The sequence below is a fragment of the Halichoerus grypus genome, chromosome 2 (genome assembly GCF_964656455.1).
Source record: "Halichoerus grypus chromosome 2, mHalGry1.hap1.1, whole genome shotgun sequence".
Taxonomy (NCBI): Eukaryota; Metazoa; Chordata; class Mammalia; order Carnivora; family Phocidae; genus Halichoerus; species Halichoerus grypus.
Genome location: NC_135713.1, coordinates 195,551,543 through 195,569,927, shown reverse-complemented (window position 1 = coordinate 195,569,927; position 18,385 = coordinate 195,551,543). Strand labels below are relative to the sequence as shown.

The window sequence follows — 18,385 nt, the reverse complement described above, 5'->3', positions numbered from 1 at the left end:
CCCCTGCCAAGTTCCTACTGTATCCTATCAAGGAAAAAACTCAAAGCAATATGTTTCTATATTAAGATTTTTTTTTTTAACCCACCTCCTCTATATCAAGATTTTTAAAGAGAATTATTTTGGAAATCAGCTGTGGTGCTTTGGTTAAAGCAGACGCCCAGGCAAACGACCTGCGAGCGATCTCCCTGGCATAAACCCTCTGCAGAAGCCCTAGGTTCGGGCCAAGGTGGGGCTGAGAACTGGCCCGCTGCATGCCGGGATCTGGAGTCTTTCTTCACCCAACTGCAAAGCGCTCTGGGATTGCCCGGCCGCTCCCATATCTCGCGATGCTATCGTCTCTTCTTCGCCCTATGACCCCCCCCAACTTAACGTGTTTTTTAAATCCGCCAATGGGAGCGCAGGGTAGGCTCGAACCAGCCAATCGGAATGCGGGGACACCGGGAAATTTAAATCGCGCCGGCCGGCTGCACGAGCCACACCGTCTTTGGGGTGATCCGTGGTGGACGTTCTGAGGGCAGCTGACCTGCAGCCTGCGCGCCCCGGACCGCCTCCTGTGGAAGCCTGAGCCGGCCGTGTAGGTACGAACTCAGGCCGGAGCCCAGCCCGAGTGATAACGGCAGATGTGCAGGCCGCCCTCCGCTTGCGGGTGGCGGGAGGGGAGGCCGGGCGTACACGCCCGACCTGGCTCTGGCCTCCCTCGTTGACGAGGCCCCGGGGGCGTCGTTCGTTGACGAGGCGGCTGGTTCGCGGTGCGAGTGCTTGGGTTTTAGGGCGCCGAGGCTCTGCGAACCGCGGCTAGACCTCTGGCGCGTCGCGGCGGGGAAAATCAATGAGGCCCGAGGGTGAGAGTCCCGGGAGGTGGCCCAGCGCCTCTCGCCCCTCCTCCGCCCGTTCCCCGCTGCATCTTCCCGGGTGGGGGGCAGAGGAAGGGCCTGGAGATGGGGGTGGCAGTTGGAAGAACTGTCTCTTAACACGTAGGCCCAGGGCTGGCTGAGACACAGCGTCGGAAAAGAACATCACCGAATGAAAGATAACAAATCGTAAGGAGGATTTGTACTTTTGTCCCCTTTCGGCGATCGCTCTTAAAGTCTGAATGAAGCACAGTTGATATCAGCCTAGTTAAGTGCATTCACTCGAAATTTCTGGAAATGAAAATGCGAGATGCTGTGGATGCAGAACTGTGTCTCGAGTTTTCAGTGTTGACACGGAATGTTATGGAAGACTCCATAATGTGATGATGAGCCAGATATTTGTTTTAATTTTCAAGTGTGGAGAATGTACCTATTTTGGCCATTTAAAGACAATAGGGAGAGCCTCCAGGATATGGATTTATTACCCGTAGGACATAGGTTTTAACTGTGAGCTAGTTCCCCTATTTTGCCTTCAGTTAACTATTTAATTGAAATAGTCCAGTTGCACTGTCCAGTATGGTAGTCACCAGGCTGATGTGGCTAGTCCGGTTGGGATATGCTGTAAGCCTAAAGTACACACAAGGGATTTTGGAGAATTAGGGTGAAAAAAGTGTAAAATATCTCAATAACTGAAATATTATAACGTTGAAATGCAAACATATTGGATGTGTTGGGTTAAATAAAAGAGATTAAAATTAATTTCACTCATTTCTTTTTGCTGCTTTGAAAAATGTGGTTGCTAGGATATTTAAATTTATACAACTTGCTTTCTATTTCTGTTTCTGATGGAGCACTGCTCCAGGAAGTCTCAGCCCTTCAGAGGGAAGGGGACGAATACTGTTTGGCCAGTTCACTATTTCATGGTGCTGAAAAAGGAAGTTGCTCCTCTAATATACAAGTGTGGATCCAGTATATACTTGATAATTTTATAAGCTCTTCTTATTGACAAAGCAAAATGATAAAAGGGGAATTTTTTCTCTCCAACTTACAGCTTTCTCCCTTTGTCTCATAACCATGTCCACCAACGAGAATGCTAATTCACCAGCTGCCCGCCTTAACAGATTCAAGAACAAGGGGAAAGACAGTACAGTGAGTACCTTCTGTTGCCTTCCTATGGTATTTTTCAAATGGAAAGGTATTTGGGAAGGGATCAGAACTTTGAGGAAATTTGAAATAAACGTCCTCACTTCGCAACAAAAACTGATATAGTAGGTGAAGTGGTTTATCTTTTTCCAAGGAAATGAGGCGGCGCCGAATAGAAGTTAATGTGGAGCTGAGGAAAGCTAAGAAGGATGACCAGATGCTGAAAAGGAGAAACGTAAGCTCGTTTCCTGATGATGCTACCTCTCCACTACAGGAAAACCGCAACAACCAGGTAAATATATATTTTAGATTATGAATTACGGCAAACCCACAAAATCAATATGGTGATTTTCTTAGAAATTTAAATAGTAAGGGGCTTCCGGGTGGCTCAGTGGCTTAAGCATCAGGTCTTGGTCTCAGGGTTGTGAGATGAGCCTCGCATTGGGCTCCACACTGGGTATGGAGCCTACTTAAAAAAAGAAAGAAATTTAAATAACATTCCTAGCCTAATGGTTTTAACTATCAACTCTGTGAAGATCTTTTTTTCTGCTCCCAGTCAGTAGTTCTGTTGGGTTGTCTCCTTTCCTACCCACTCTCCCTAATCTACTGAAGCTGATTCCAAGGTCTCCTTTAGCTCTGAACTCCCTTCAGGTTTCCCTGCATTTCTAGCCACCAGTTCAGTACCTTGACTAGCCAGTCCAATGTTAACTGAAAGTTAGTGTGTCTAGAACCAGTCACTTTCTGCCTTTTTGGGGTGTTCCTGTTTTTTGGACTTGTCACCAGCTTTGTTCAGATCTTTTTCCTCCTGAAATATTTTCAGTGGTCTTCTAATTTATCTTTCCCTTCATTCTATGCCACATAATACTTACCTAAACAAAGTCTGAAAATACTGCTTTAGTCTCTTCTTTCTCTGCTTAAAAACTTTGGTAGTTTTAAATCCATATTCTTTGAAAAAAAATTTTTGTGTGTGTAAATTAGATCAATCTTAGATTTTCAGTTTCGTTTTTATCTTTCAAAGATACTGGGAATCTTTAGTGCCTCAAATTTTTTTTTTTTCACCGAATAGTACCTATGTGCTATTTCTAGAGTACTATATTCAAATCCTATCTTCTTAGAGCACTCCTTGGTCATCCTAGCAGGAAAAATGTTCCCTTTTCAGGATTCCCATAGCATCCCAGCTGTGCACTAAGATGGAGAGTAAATGCTAACATAACATGAATATTCACCATTTGTTTTTATGGTTATCTATTTTTCACATTTTGCTTAAGTTGTAAGCTCCTACAGAAAAAGGGATGCTGTCTTTTTGAGTTCACTATAGCACTGATTCTCAAACCCTTCTACTGTGATTACAACGTGAAACATTTTTGTAGCACTGTACTGTGGAGATGCAGAGATTATAAGCTTAGATACGAAAATCCCCAGCACGTTGCCTAGATAACTCCATCCCTTTCTCCCTGACAGCATATCTGAATGCAAGTGATTGAGACTAATGCAGGAACAACCTTCAAACTGCTCTAATTTCATTTATTAAATTGTTCATAGTCTCTTCTTTTAGTGACAAAATAATGGGATGATACTGCATAACTGGAGATTCCAATGAGTCATACACCAAGTTTGAGCACTGTTCTGCATATGAAAGAATGAATATTTAATTAATAGCCAAAATTAAATGTAAGGCTAAACTTTTAGTAACTGATTATAAACCTAAACCTGTCTTCACAGTGGCAAGTAGGGATTTTATTGTTTGTATTTAATGTTAAAAATGATAATTTGTGCAATTAATACCACTGTCCTTGCAGGGCACTGTAAATTGGTCTGTTGATGACATTGTCAAAGGCATAAATAGCAACAATTTGGAAAGCCAGCTCCAGGCTACTCAAGCTGCTAGGTAAGTCTTTTCTGCCAAAGCATGGGTAACCTAAGATATCAGCCCTTTTGGATTTTTTTGGTGGGAAAGAGACAGACAGATGGGATGGGTAAAATAAAAGTTAGGTTTGCCGTAGGCCTATTTTCATTAGAATCTTCCCTTAGGTGAAACTGTGATTTTGTATAAATCACAGTTGCCTAAGTCCTGCCCACCCCAGTGGTAATCGCTGTTAATCTTTTGGTGTGCTTTTTAAGTATATTAACAAAGTTTTTGTCAAGGTGGCATTTCAAGTTGGTGTCAGAGAAAGGAATTATTCAGAAAGTGGGATTTGCACATTCATTTAGAATGGCGCATTTACTCTTACTTCTATCAAATATGAATATTTGTGACATCCATAACCAAGAATTAACAATTTCTATAGTTTGACAGTGTGCTGAAAAACAAATCCAAGTGACAAATGATGAAGGAAAAGATGCTTAACCTCACTAGTAGTTAGGGAAACACAGATTAACAATGGTAGTGTAATTGTGTCAGATTGTCAAAGTTTTAAAGTGACAAGATCTAACGTAGTTTGTGGGGATGCAGAGAGGAGGCTATTTTATATTATTGGTAATATTTCAATTTTGGGGAAAAGGTAATTAAAGACACCACGTGTGGCAGCACCATGCAACCCAGTCTGTTCATCTCCTCTTAAATTCCAGGAGATTTCAGCATTTAGTGCATTACTTTAAAAGGTTATCTCAAGTTGAATTGCATTTTAAATTGATTTTTAAAGTTAATAAACTTCTCTTGTTAATCATCTTCAACTTTTGTTTCTCTTTCTGCTTACCCTTAGGAAACTGCTTTCTAGGGAAAAACAGCCCCCCATAGACAACATAATCCGGGCTGGTTTGATTCCAAAGTTTGTGTCCTTCTTGGGCAGAACTGATTGTAGTCCCATTCAGTTTGAATCTGCTTGGGCTCTCACTAACATTGCTTCTGGGACGTCAGAACAGACCAAGGCTGTGGTAGATGGAGGTGCTATCCCAGCATTCATTTCTCTGTTGGCATCTTCCCATGCCCACATCAGTGAACAAGCTGTATGGGCTCTAGGAAACATTGCAGGTACTTGGATTTAAAATTCTTTTTTTTTTTTTTTTTTTTTTAAAGATTTTATTTATTTATTTGACAGAAAGATAGAGAGCACAGATAGGCAGAGTGGCAGGCAGGGGGAGAAGCAGGCTCTCTGCCGAGCAGAGAGCCTGATGTGGGGCTCGATCCCAGGGCCCTGGGATCATGAGCTGAGCTGAAGGCAGACGCTTAACCGACTGAGCCACTCAGGCGCCCCTTAAAATTCTTTTGACCATCTCTAATCATACTGCGGTTGGGAGAAGTGCCTTGTCATAAGTAAGAGTCACCCGTGTGTTAAGATTTAAACTTGCTTTTAGTGCTTATAAAGGGGTATTAATGGCATCTAAGTAAGTTAGGGAATTTCCAAGAGTATTGTCTTTGGGTGTTAGGACGCTGGTGCACTCAGTCACTGAACATTGATGGTGCTAGACAAGTAGATTATGATTAACCTTGCCTTTTTTTTTTAGGTGATGGTTCAGTTTTTCGAGACTTGGTTATTAAGTATGGTGCAGTTGACCCACTACTGGCTCTCCTTGCAGTTCCTGATATGTCATCTTTAGCAGTAAGTTGCTAACATAAGTCCGGTTACTCAGTTCTTGATTCTAATTTTTCCCACCCCCTCAAAATATAGAGGGACTTCTCATTGCATTTTTCTTTCCCCTCAGTGTGGTTACTTACGTAACCTTACTTGGACACTTTCAAACCTTTGTCGCAACAAGAATCCTGCACCCCCATTAGATGCTGTTGAGCAGATTCTTCCTACTTTAGTTCGTCTCCTGCATCATGATGATCCAGAAGTATTGGCAGATACCTGCTGGGCCATTTCCTACCTTACTGATGGTCCAAATGAACGGATTGAAATGGTTGTGAAAACAGGAGTTGTGCCCCAGCTTGTGAAGCTTCTAGGAGCTACTGAATTGCCCATTGTGGTAAGTTGTTAACTTGAGAATATAAACCATAGAAGCATGGTCAATTGATACTAATGTTGACACATTGCCTATTTTAGGCCATGAGGAGCCTCTGACTTGTCAAAACCTTTAGGGTGTAGAGTTTTTGAGCAGTGTTGGAAAAAATAAGAGATAATCGTTGGCATCAACTTTTTTTTTTTTTTTTTTCCCTTTTCAGACTCCTGCGCTAAGAGCCATAGGAAATATTGTCACTGGGACAGATGAACAGACTCAGGTTGTAATAGATGCAGGAGCACTTGCTGTTTTTCCCAGCCTCCTAACGAACCCCAAAACTAATATTCAGAAGGAAGCTACGTGGACAATGTCAAACATCACAGCTGGTCGCCAGGACCAGATACAGCAAGTTGTGAATCATGGATTAGTCCCATTCCTCGTTGGTGTTCTCTCTAAGGTAATGAAGTCTTAGTACTTAACCAAAGGATGTTAGTATTTATGGATGGACATTTGGTAGAGCTGTGCTTGATAAGATTCTTAATGTACCAGTGTTGGGTTCTAAGTCCTTTGCTAAATAGTGGCCAGTAACCTCTTTCACTTACAGTTGGATGGAATCAGTTAGTAGTTTAGTCCTTGTTTTTCTATAATGGTACTTTTGGGATCTTATTTTTACAATCGTTCTGAAGTAAACTTGTTTCCTTATGTTTATTAGGCAGACTTTAAGACACAAAAGGAAGCTGTCTGGGCTGTGACCAACTATACAAGTGGTGGGACAGTTGAACAGATTGTATACCTCGTTCATTGTGGCATAATAGAACCACTGATGAACCTCTTAACTGCAAAAGACACCAAAATTATTCTGGTTATTCTGGATGCCATTTCAAACATCTTTCAGGTAAGTCATAAGGTAGCATTTGAATTTGGGCTTGATGGTAATTGATGATATTTAGACTCAGGGTAGGACAGTTAAGGTTACTCAGTAGGGCCACAGAATTAGAAAGGCTGTTTATGTGGGGCACACTCTCAGTAAGACGTGACAAGGGATTATAAGAGATTAAAGGAGATGACAAGTGGGTGACCTGAATTGAAATCAAGTCCATATGTGGACAGGATTCATTCCTATCTATTTTGTCAAAAATCTTTAATTCTCCAATGTCGTACTGAATTTTGGTACAATTAAAATTTGATGACTTAAAGTTATCTAATTTTATTTTTCTTCTGGTTCCCTTCCTAATTAACCCGAGCATGCCAGCATGTGGCACCTTGTCACAGTAGTTGAAGGTAGGTAGGTCCTACCTAATGACTTTAAACTTCTGATATGGAAATTTTACCTAGAACAGTCAAGTCTAGGATAATGATGCTTGGTGTATCCATCACCCAGCATAAATAATTTGTCAACATTTGGCCTATTTTCCTACTCTCCCCTTACCTAAATCCTCCAAATTTAATTATTTTGAAGTATATGTTATTTCATCTGTAAATATTTATGTATTCTAAAATTTGAGGACTGTAAAAAAGGCTAACCACAGTTTCATTTTTATACCTAATAAATTCTTGATATCAGCAAATAATCCAATCAGGGAAATTTGTTTTTATATGGCCTAAGGGCCATCTTTGCCCTTATACGATGGTTCTCTACCTTGACTACACTTTGGTGTTACCTGAGGTGCTTTTTTAAAAAGATCTTATTTATTTATTTATTTACTCACTCATTCATTCATTTATGAGACAGAGCATGTGTTAAGGGGGGCAGGGAGGGTGGGAAAGGGAGAGAGAATCTCAGCAGACTGTGTGCAGAGCCCCGTGTGGGGCTCAGTCCCACGACTCCTGAGAATCATGACTTGAGTTGAAACCAAGAGTCAGGTGCTTAACTGACTGAGCCACCCAGGCGCCCCTCAGGTGCTTTTATAAAACAGTAATTTTCTGTTCTCATCATAGACCAATTGAACCTGGATATGGTGTCGTTTTTAAAGTTGCCCAGGTGATTTTGATGCACAGAAATGATTGAGAACTACTGTAAGATCGGGCTGAGTGCTGCAGAAGTAGCTGCTAAGAGCAAATACAAATCTGATCACCTTGAATTTTTAGAAAATGTAAACTGAGCCTGGGTGGCTCAGTCAATTAAGCGTCTGCCTTCAGCTCTGGTTGTGATCCCGGGACTCATGATCCCAGAGTGCCGGGATGGAGCCCCACATTGGGCTCCCTGCTCAGTGGGGAGTCTGCTTCTACCTCTGCCCTTCACCCCACTTGTGCTCTCTCTCTCTCAAATAAATAAAATCTTTAAAAAAAAAAAAATGCAAACTGGAGATAAAACCATCTCATAGGGTTGTTGAAGGAACTTTTCGAGTGGTTGTCTGATATACATCAATACCCAAACAAACATTATTTTCATTAAAATAGAACATTCAGTAAATTCCAGTAAACTTGGAATTTTTTTTTTAGGCTGCTGAGAAACTAGGTGAAACTGAGAAACTTAGTATAATGATTGAAGAATGTGGAGGTTTGGACAAAATTGAAGCTCTACAAAACCATGAAAATGAGTCTGTGTACAAAGCTTCATTAAACTTGATTGAGAAGTATTTCTCTGTAGAGGTGAGTAAGATGGTAATGTTAACAAGAATTTGGAAAATATACAAAGTCAAGCCCCTAAGATTTTTTTCCTTATACTTTTTAAATGAGCCCTGTGCCCTTGTTAAATATGGCAAAATATCAGTGTGAGTAGGACATGATGTATGTATTTGCTCCTCAGATGTTTGGCTTGATGATCATACAATCTTTAACCAGAAATTTTTAAAATTTAAAAAAAAATCACCACTCTACTTTCAAATGAGTAGTCTTAGGGACTTAATATCTTGAGAGTAAGTTTGTGTAGGAGTTGATGGAGAAGTGGGCTAACCCTACTAATAGGCCATCTTCCTTCCCATTTCCTACTGAAAAGTGACAGGTGGGGAAGTCAATCTCTCTTGTGGTAGCATCCTTCACCCTTTCAGAATCTTCCTCTCCCAGGCGCTCCTGAATTAGCAAGCTTCAGCAGCTCTCCCTCCCCTATTTCAAATATTGAAATACGGTTCAGCATTAAAGGTGTAATATGCAGATAAAGACCTTAAGAATAAATATAGACTTCTAGACAGACTGCTGCCTGGAAATGTGCTATGTTTGTGGAATTATATTGTTTGGTTCTGTTTTTTAATACTTCCAGGAAGAGGAAGATCAGAATGTTGTGCCAGAAACTACCTCTGAAGGCTATACGTTCCAAGTTCAGGATGGCACTCCCGGGACTTTTAACTTTTAGATTGTACAGCTGAGGCAGAAAGTTGTTTGTTGTGTACTCTGTTTGGTAGAAGTTTGTCTTACTGTTTCTCTACTAAGAACTCTTTTTAAATGTGTTTTGTTATCGTAGCACTTTTTACAAGGAAACTCTACTTGACCGGTTCCAAACTGTACAACCTATATGAAGCTCCTCCTCTCAGTGGGTTTCTTATTTCTATGTGGAATCTCCTCTCTTGCAGTGTCCTGTAAATAAAGATTAAATTCCACTCTTTTCTTTACTTCACCGTACCTATGTATTGCTTTCTAATTTGGAGTTCTTAAGATGGCAGGTGAAGGGTGCCGGACCCAAACCCATGTGAGTAACCAGAGGTGTGGTTCTGGTTGCATACATGGTTTGATGTCAGGTTTGTGAGGTCATCAAGGATGCAAGGGTGATAACTTTTTGTCCTGCCCACTTCTGAGTTCTGGCTTTGCTCTAGGCTGCTTCCATTCTTTGTAAATCATGGCTGTTGGTGCTTCCAGATGTCATATCCACTACACACCAGTCAGAATAGAATTTTTCAGAAGTTTGCATAGAAAAATGAACAAAATTTCCCAGAAGCCCTCAGCCAAGGTCTCCTTAAATCTCGCTGGCCAGGGAGACGGGATAAATAATATATATATATATATATATATATATATAAAGTTTAATCACAAGTCTCCTAGAGCTACAGGTAGAATTCATTCCTCCCAAACTTCAAGGCTGAACGTGGTTTCAAAGGTGTACATTGGTTTACCCAGAAGTTCTGTTTTAATTGGTAAGGGGTGGGGTCCAAATATCTTTTTAAAATTTCATCCCCATATGCTCTGTACAGTCCAGGTATAAAGCCACTAATCTAAGGAATAGTTATGCTATTAGCAGTATAGGAAATGGATTTGGGGGAGAGAGAGAGGGAGGGTTAACCAAAGTTCCCCACAAGTCTTAGGACAAATGAAATGCACCTTAAAAGCACTACTATCCGTTTCTCTGTTGATGAGTGGGAAAGTAATGAGCCGAGCCTCCACTGCTGAAGTCGGACGGCTTTGCCTGCTTGTTTTTCCATAGAAGTTCTAGAGCTGAGGTGGTGGAGGTGGGCATTTGGGTTGAAGACTAAAAGTGAGTTGGGCGTGCCTGGGTGGCTCAGTCGTTAAGCGTCTGCCTTTAGCTCGGGTCGTGGTTCCAGGGTCCTGGGATCGAGCCCCGTGTCGGGCTCTCTGCTTGGTGGGAAGCCTGCTTCTCCCTCCCACTCCCCCTGCTTGTGTTGCCTCTCTCACTGTGTCTCTCTCTGTCAAATTTAAAAAAAAAAAATTAAAAGGGAGTTGGGACCACAGAGGGCTACTGTATTCCGTAAAATAAGCTAGTTTTGCAAGTCAGTGGTAGTATAATGCAACAGATTTCTGTTTACTTTGTCTCCGTGGGAATAAACGTAAGGATATTCTTACCCCCTCAGCTCATCAGTCTGCACCTAAGTACATTTTGCCTTTTGCAGATAACAGGCTTTTAAAGTGGCTGCTATGAGATACATATATTTAATGCTTGTTTAGGTGCAGAAATAGAGAATACTTTGGCTCATGCTCATTTAAAACACCTCCTGCAGCCAAGTTTTTAATTTGGAACACCGAGCCATGTTACGCCTGGTCCTCCCGAGCTCAGGGTGTCCTGTTGGGAGCCCTGGTCATTTTCTCGGCTTGTTGTATACAAAGGCTTCCATAAGGGGAGGCAGAAGTCACAGAACTGCACAGACTGCCCTTCCTGTCTCACCTACTTGCTGCACTGCCCTTTTTTCCTACCCTTGCTCCAAGGTAAGTCTCTTAGATGCCAGACCCCAAAGTCGTGAATGTGAGAAAAAAGAACATGGAAGTAAACCTGGAGACCAGAGGTTTTTGTTGTAGGAGAGGTGGGGCTTAGTGGGCTGAGGGACCAGTGGAATACACGCTGGTAGGAAGCCTGAGGTCTGTTGTTTTCAGAGGGAAAGCATGACCCAGTAGTGAAGTAATTGCCGGGAGACAGCTGATGGCCAGAAATACATTTTCATATCTGCGATAACATTTTTAGCATGCTGGTTTCCTCTTCAGCCACCAACCTTTTCCTCGTTAGCAAAGTGTTAATGTCTAAATAGCTTTTATGAATGCACATTTTGTAGCTCCTATCAGTTTTAAGTCACTTTCAAAACTTTAATAAATTCCCTTTGCCCATAACTTTCAGTTTTGTATTAGTTTGTAGTAGGTAATTAGGGGTGGGAAGGTAACACTTAAATTTTCATGAGGCAAATACCAAAGGAAAATCTAGCACTTGTGCTGTGGCAAAAATCCTTAGAGTTAAGCTGTGGTTAGAGGTTGAACATCAGTGTTAAAACACTGCACCAAGTGTTGATTCTTTACCTTACTGATTGTATCAGCTTTAAGTCCTATTAAGCTACTATTTTTGGAATAAAGTAGGACATAAACATTCCGTTTCTTAAGGTTGTTGGATTATTCCTTCACCCTGAATCTTTCTGTGGCTGCATCATCACTGAAAAGATAAAAACTGGATAATTTCGTTATAGTAGATCTTCGGTGTTAAGTGGGATTTTGCTTCAGCATTTGGCCTCGAATTGCTTTTTTTTGAGCTTCCAAGAACCAGGTCAATTAAAACCAAAATGGTGTTCACCAAAGTGGTATGTTCCTTCTTATCTTACCAATAGTTCTAGGAGCAAAATCTTCAGTTTGTTGGGCAGTTGGAACCCTTGTGAGATTACAGTACCCCGAGTTCAGAAGGCCATGAAGAAAAGTGAAGCTGGCTACTCCTTGCCTCCCTCCACCCTGCTGGAGCTTGCCAAAACCCAGCTGGCTGAATTTGGAAAGCCCTCGAAACATGTCATTAATGGTGCTTTCTTTTGAGAGTGGGCTGTTGACCTAATTTGTGATGAACAAAACCTGGCCAAATCCTGCAGCGCCCCTCTCCCCCAAGGGAACGTGTAGTGAAAAGTGTTTAGCAACATCACGGAGTTAATTCTCACAACCTCAGCTAATAAAGATGATAAAAAACACTCAAGCTATTAAATAGGGTTTTGTTTTTTTATTTTTATTATTTTTTTTTGAGGGCAGAAGAGCAATTTAATTTTGAGCATTTGTATGTTAAATGGCATGTTGCTGGCGTAGTTTGAAAGCATTATTCTGGTGTCTTATAAACGCCTCTTTCCTCCTAAATATTTGGGACAGTTTCCTAACGCTGTGTAGGAGTTGTATGTGTCAAACCTTTTCCTTTTGATCAGTTGTGCATTCCTCCCCGGCTTTTCACAACCGGGAATGCGCTTCCCCATCCTAGTTCTGGGATTTGCGGTGGAAAGGACTAGGCATTAGGAGTCAGCTCTGCCTGAGTGCAAATGCTGCCTCTTCCATATGTTCTCAGTGACCTGTGGGTCATCAAATAGCACAATCCCTAGTCTAAATTCAGTTCTCTACAGATAGGAAATACTCTATTAGTAGTGATATCTCAGGTAGTATTCTAGCCACAGGACAGATTTTACCTTCTAGGCTAAGTTTACTATTACTCTTTTTTAAGATTTTATTTTAATTTTTTTTAAAGATTTTATTTCTTTGACAGGGAGAGGGAGGGAGCGAGAGAGCACAGCAGGGGTTGCAGCAGGCAGAGGGAGAGGGAGAAGCAGGCTTCCCGCCGAGCAGGGAGCCCGATGCAGGGCTCGGTCCCAGGTCCCTGGGATCATGACCTGAGCCGAAGGCAGACACCCAACTGACTGAGCCTCCCAGGCGCCCCTAAGATTTTATCTTTAAGTAATCTCTACACCCAGTGTGGGGCTCGAACTTAACAACCCTGAGATCAAGAGTCACATGCTCGACAGACAGCCAGCTGGGCGCCCCTTCTTTTTTGTTTTTCTCATCATTCACAGCCGTACACCAACACGAGACGCCCCATGGATTTGTTTCTATACTCAACAATAGGATTCAATCCAAAAATTGGATGTTTCGTGAGCCCTCAGGCCTTTTAAAGGCTGGCCTTAGCTTTGCAAACGGTGCCTCCCACCCAAGGAGAGCCCTTGTAGCCTCCCCAGGGAGAGCTCTGTGTTCTCTTCCTGCACCCACCGTTTCCCTTCTTAATTCTGGCAGACGGAGTGTTGGGAGCACCTCCTCGTCGAACTTCTCACTGGCCGTGAGAACAGCCACCTGAGCCACCCAAGTCCAGCTTGGCGATGGTTTGTTGGCAGCTTGTCACTACAAACAACAGATGGGCCCTTCCCAGTGACGGGAAGCTCCTCGAACGCACTGAGGCAGCAAAACAAAACTGTATTTTCTTCTCTGAACAAGTCTTGATGTTTAGAACTTGAACAGGTTGAGGCAGAAATATTGGAAGCTTACCCATAAAAACAAGGGAAGACGAGGAAGGATTGGATGAAGAAGAAAGCTTTGAATTAACTGAAACTGAATGAGAAGTCAAGGTCTGATATATTGATGGTAGTTCCTGATGGTAGCTACAAAAAACAAAAAAAAAAACCACACCAAAACCCAAAAACAACGCATACCATTTTTGGGGCACAACTGTTGGAATACGGGAGAAGTGTGGGAAAACACGTAGAATCAAACTCTGATTTAGACCAAAGTTTTAGGTGACTAGTGACTGTCCCAGTACCCTTCCTGCCCATCCTCTCAACCAATTGTCTCTGTCCTGGGGAAACATTAATTTAGTGACTATGAAGCTTTTTCCTTTTCTTTCTTTTTGGTAACTTTGTAAGGTAATGTTTCCTGGTTATAGAAATAGTAACTAATTGTCGAAAATTTAAAACTACAGGATACCAGAAAGATTAAAATAAAATCTCACCATATAATTGTACCTTTTTTCATCGATAGGAATCCTTAACCTGAGTGACCTGAGATGCAGAATAGGCCTTAATGGGACCCATGAACCCACCAAGTTGTATGCAATACGTGCTTGTGAGCTTTTTGGGAAAAGGAGCTCAGAGCCTGAAGAAAATTAGGTTCACAGAGGTGCAGCCACCTTCAGAATACTAGAGACCTGAGGTATAGATCTTTCCAATTTACTTCCTACACTCTGTAGTGCACTTTTTTTTTGTAAGATTTTATTTATTTACTTGAGAGAGAGGGAGAGGGAGAAGCAGACTCCCCGCTGAGCAGGGAGCCCGACTCGGGGCTCGATCCCAGGACCCTGAGGTCATGACCTGAGCTGAAGGCAGACCCTTAACCAACTGAGCCACCCAGGCCCTCCCCCCACTTTTTTTTTTAATGTCACCATCTGAGTTCGCTTCACGCGGTGGTTTGGCTCCCCCCCCCCGCCTTAATCTTTACACCCAAGGTGGGCTCAAACTCACGACCTTGAGATCAAGAGGTGCCTGCTCTACCGCCTGAGGCCAGCCAGCGGCCCCGATTCACATGGTAGTTTCAGACCTCAGACCAATGACCTTGGCTGTGATTTGCCTACAGGACTCTGGTTGGACAGGAGTTGTAACTGCTGTCCCTAAATTTGATGGCATTTGGCTGACATTCATTCCGAAAAGCATGATGAAGCGCATAAGAATGTGGCACCTCTCCCCGGGGAGCGAAGATAGCAGGCAGGGCTTTGTAGTTCTCCCCCTGGCCTCCTGTCCAGCATCCCCGCCGGCCCCAGAGGGTGGGCGGTATCCACAGGACGTCGTCCCACGGACTGCAAATCACACGCTTCCCAAGGGTTGGATCCCAGGCCGCGCTGGCGCAGGGACAATGGCCACTAACTGTCATTAGGAAGCAGACAACCTACCTGGCCTTCACCAGCAGCATCAGGTCTGGGTCGGGGGCTGGCTTCCTTTCTAGGCCTTGCTCCTGGCTCTGAGGTAATAGCTGAAATCCCGCTGGTAGTTCTGCGGTGGTGATGGTGCTTGCCCTTTCTCGTAAGAGACCCAGGGGACAGCTGGCTCCCAGATGGCTCTGGTACCGTGACCCCACCAACATCCCGAGGTGGATATGCTTGGGACGCTTACACTCGGCTTGCCGGGGCGGGATGCCTGGGGACCCCCAGCCCGGGAGATTTATGGCCTCGGGCCTTGGAGAGAGCAAGTCTCTAGAGGTGGGATGCAGCTAATCAGTTTCCTTTGGTGGGTGGAGTGTTCTAGAATGATGCCGAAAACAGAAGAGGTTGACCTCATCCCTACCCCACCCGAAGATTAAGTGAGGATGAGTAGATAACTAGCAAGCTATAACTGACATTGCTAAATTACCTGGCAAAGAAAGTTCTTCATATTCTCCCTCCCTCTCTCTCTCTCTCTCTCTCACACACACCCCAGAAGAGTTCTCTTCAGGGTATGTTCTTTAGGACATGACATCCACATGAGCCAAGAAGATCATAGGCTTCCCTTCCCAGAGGGAGTATCCATCCCATTCAGGTGAAAATGGGCAGCAAAGCTCACATAGTTTCTTGTTGCAAAGAAATTCTTCAGCGTCTATTTCCTGGAGATAATGTAGAGAATGCTAGCAGGTTTCTAACATACTTCAGCTGTTCAGGAAACACTTTACATAATTTCCTGCTCTAGAGAATAGGAGGAGGCCCAGAAAGTTGGAAAGTATTACGCTTCTTTCTCTACGGTCTCAAATGCACTTCGCAAGGACTCCACACGCCCCCTCCTAGAAGCTCTGTTCTCGCCCTCGCAGCCCTTTCACTCGGGAATGTTCTTTTTAAGAGGGTGGCGAGAACCCTCGTCACTTGGACTTCCCATAGCATCCTGGCCTGAGCTGTGTAAGGAACTTTGCAAATGAGAACTAATTAAGCTTGGAGAGCCCCCGGAGAGGGCTCCCGGCCGTTACTGAAACGCAGCCAGCTCTGCGGTGGACCGGCCGCCGTTTCTGCCCTCCCCAGCAGCTACAGCAACGGGGCAGACAGAGGAGAGCGAGGAAAGCTGACCGCTTCAGCTCACCGAAGGTGCAAGGAGACAGCAAGTTAGACGCCACGTCCTTAACTGCCCCTTCACTTGCTTTTTGCCACTTCCAGTGGGGGTCAGATACCGGAGTTTCAACTGGGTCATTTAGACTTTTGAGCAAGATTTCAGGTAATTGCGAACAAAAAAAAATTAGCAAGCTTAAGATTCGTTTTAGCCTAGGGGCGCCTAGGTGGCTCAGTCGATTAAGTGGCCAATTCTTGGCTTTGGCTCAGGTCATGATCTGAGGGTCATGAGATCGAGCCCGGTGTTGGGCTCTGCGCTCAGTGGGAGGATTCTCTCTCTCCCACTGCTCATGCTCTCTCTCTCTAAAATAAATAAATAAATCTTATTTTTTTTTTTTTTAAATCTAAAGGAACAGTTCCCAGTCAAGGGCAATTTTTGCCCCCTGAAGGAATATTTGACAGTCTGGAGACGTTCTTGATTGTCCCATCTTGGGGAGAGGGATGCTACCGACATCTAAGTAGGTAGAGGTCAGGGATGCTGCTAAACATCCTGTAATGTGCAGAACAGACCCCCACAATAAAGAATTATCTGGTCCAAAACATCAATAGGGCCAAGATTGAAAACCTCTGGTCTAAAGTTTCTAAGTGATTCACCATTGACCTGTGTCCTCTCTCTCAGCCCCAAATCTTATGTTGGTGACCTTTTAGCCGATTCAAATTAGGATCCAAGCTCCTGGGAGCACCGTGGGTTCCTGGCTCAGCCCTGCCATAGATGTGCCTGCAGGTGATGATGACATTCTCCTAAGCCGTGGGGTTTTGGAGACACGTCTCTCACCACCCCATATGTTCCCTGGCAATGAAACGCTTTGTGCCCCTAGCGAGTGGTCTTTCCGAAAGCGGAACCACTTTTTGCATCGTTCCCTGTTGGGCCCCAGAGCTTGGAGGTCCTGTTTTCCCTTCAGTGGAGAGTGAGGCATTCTTTTCTTCCAGCAGGGCCGATTCGGCGAGCAACTGTTTCTTTGTTCCCTCCTCAAGACCCTACTGCCAGGGAGACCCCAGGCTGTGGCCGCCGCAGTGATACTCAGCCAATAGAAAGATAGCAAGGAACTTCATTTCAACCTTTCCTTAACTTAAAAACTTGAAAACTGTCTTTTCTGGGGGAAAAAAAAAAACACCATAGGAAACCCTCACCTCACCCAGGGAGCCCCCTGGACAGCCCCGTGCAGCCTCTCCTTCCCCTCTGCCACCCACCCCCTTGGCTTCCTCCTCCAAGTCTTGGTGCCCCCCTGGGTGAACTCGGGGCCAGCTCTGGGCACTGGCCCACCCCACGCCCCTGGTAGACATTGAAAAGGAGAAAGTCCACCCAGATCTCGTCTTATTTGGTGGTGCTATGGACCCTGAAAAGTCGCCCTGAAAGCCAGGCTGCCTGTGGTGCTCTAGAGAAGATGCTCTTTCCCTGGGTGGCTGTCCCGGTGGGTCACCTGCTATTCATTAATCAAGCCAAACGGGCTCCTAAACGTGACCTGACAACTATGTTCATTTCCTCGGGCGGCTATAACCAACTGCTACAAACCAGTGGTTTCAACAACAGGAATGTATCGTCTCAGTTCTGGAGGCTACGGAACTGAGATCAAGGTGTGGGCAGGTTCCTTCTGAGGCTGGCAGGGAAGTCTCTGTCCCAGGCCTCTCTCTCTGGCTTGTTGATGTCAGCCTTCTCCCCGCGTCTCTTCACGTCGGCTTCCCTCTGTGCATTCTCTGCGTCCAGCTGTCCCTTTCTATAAGGACACCAGTCATATTGGATTAGTGCCCACTCTAATGACCTCATTTTAACTTGATTGCCTCTCTAAGACCTCCTAGCCAAACGAAGTCACGTGCTGAGGTCCTACGTGACTTTTTGGAGGAGAAAACAACAACTAAATGCAGTCCATGATCTGGGATTGGATCCTTGACTGAGAAAAAAAAAATGACATTAAAGAGATTCTTGAGGCAATTAGCAAAATTTGAATATGGACTCTATGTTGGATAATATTAATCAGTATTAAATCTCTTGTTTGGAAATTGTACTGTGGTTGTGTAGAAAAGTCTTCTAGCCCTTAGGAGACAACATGGCAGTGTTCAGGCATAAAGGAGTATGCATCTTACACCCTAAAGTAATTCAGAGAAAAAAATATTAAAATTATAAATATATGTAGGGGCACCTGGCTGGCTCTTTTGGTAGAGCATGCGGCTCTTGATCTCGGGGTTGTGGGTTCAAGCCTCATGTCCGGTGTAGAGATTACTTAAAAACATTTTTTAAATCCTTAAAAAATTTATTATAAATATAAACATATAAATTGATGTGAAGTGTCGGGGTTTGGGA

The 18,385-nt window shown here is 43.7% G+C and overlaps 1 protein-coding gene across 3 annotated transcripts; it reads left to right on the top strand.

Moving 5' to 3' along the window:
• The first annotated feature begins 427 nt into the window (after window positions 1-427).
• KPNA2 (karyopherin subunit alpha 2) lies at window positions 428-9,414 on the top strand. 3 transcript variants are annotated; one of them, XM_078065936.1, is made up of 12 exons: window positions 437-578; window positions 979-1,040; window positions 1,903-2,000; window positions 2,149-2,286; window positions 3,794-3,882; window positions 4,697-4,965; window positions 5,439-5,533; window positions 5,637-5,900; window positions 6,097-6,330; window positions 6,586-6,768; window positions 8,316-8,465; window positions 9,073-9,414. In XM_078065936.1, exons 3-12 carry the CDS (start codon window positions 1,926-1,928, stop codon window positions 9,163-9,165), a joined length of 1,590 nt encoding a protein of 529 aa, XP_077922062.1. In that variant the 5' UTR covers window positions 437-578; window positions 979-1,040; window positions 1,903-1,925; the 3' UTR covers window positions 9,166-9,414. The 3 variants fall into 3 exon arrangements, with proteins under 3 accessions (XP_077922061.1, XP_077922062.1, XP_077922063.1); XM_078065935.1 differs by lacking the exon at window positions 979-1,040 and having other exon boundaries at window positions 428-578; XM_078065937.1 differs by lacking the exon at window positions 979-1,040 and having other exon boundaries at window positions 437-574.
• Window positions 9,415-18,385: the final 8,971 nt, after the last annotated feature.

Coding starts and splice junctions, on each gene's coding strand:
- KPNA2 (XM_078065935.1), top strand. CDS start 1,926: ATGTCCACCAACGAGAATGCTAATTCACCAGCTGCCCGCCTTAACAGA. Junction 5,901..6,096: donor CTACTGAATTGCCCATTGTG/GTAAGTTGTTAA, acceptor TTCCCTTTTCAG/ACTCCTGCGCTAAGAGCCAT. Junction 6,769..8,315: donor CCATTTCAAACATCTTTCAG/GTAAGTCATAAG, acceptor TTTTTTTTTTAG/GCTGCTGAGAAACTAGGTGA.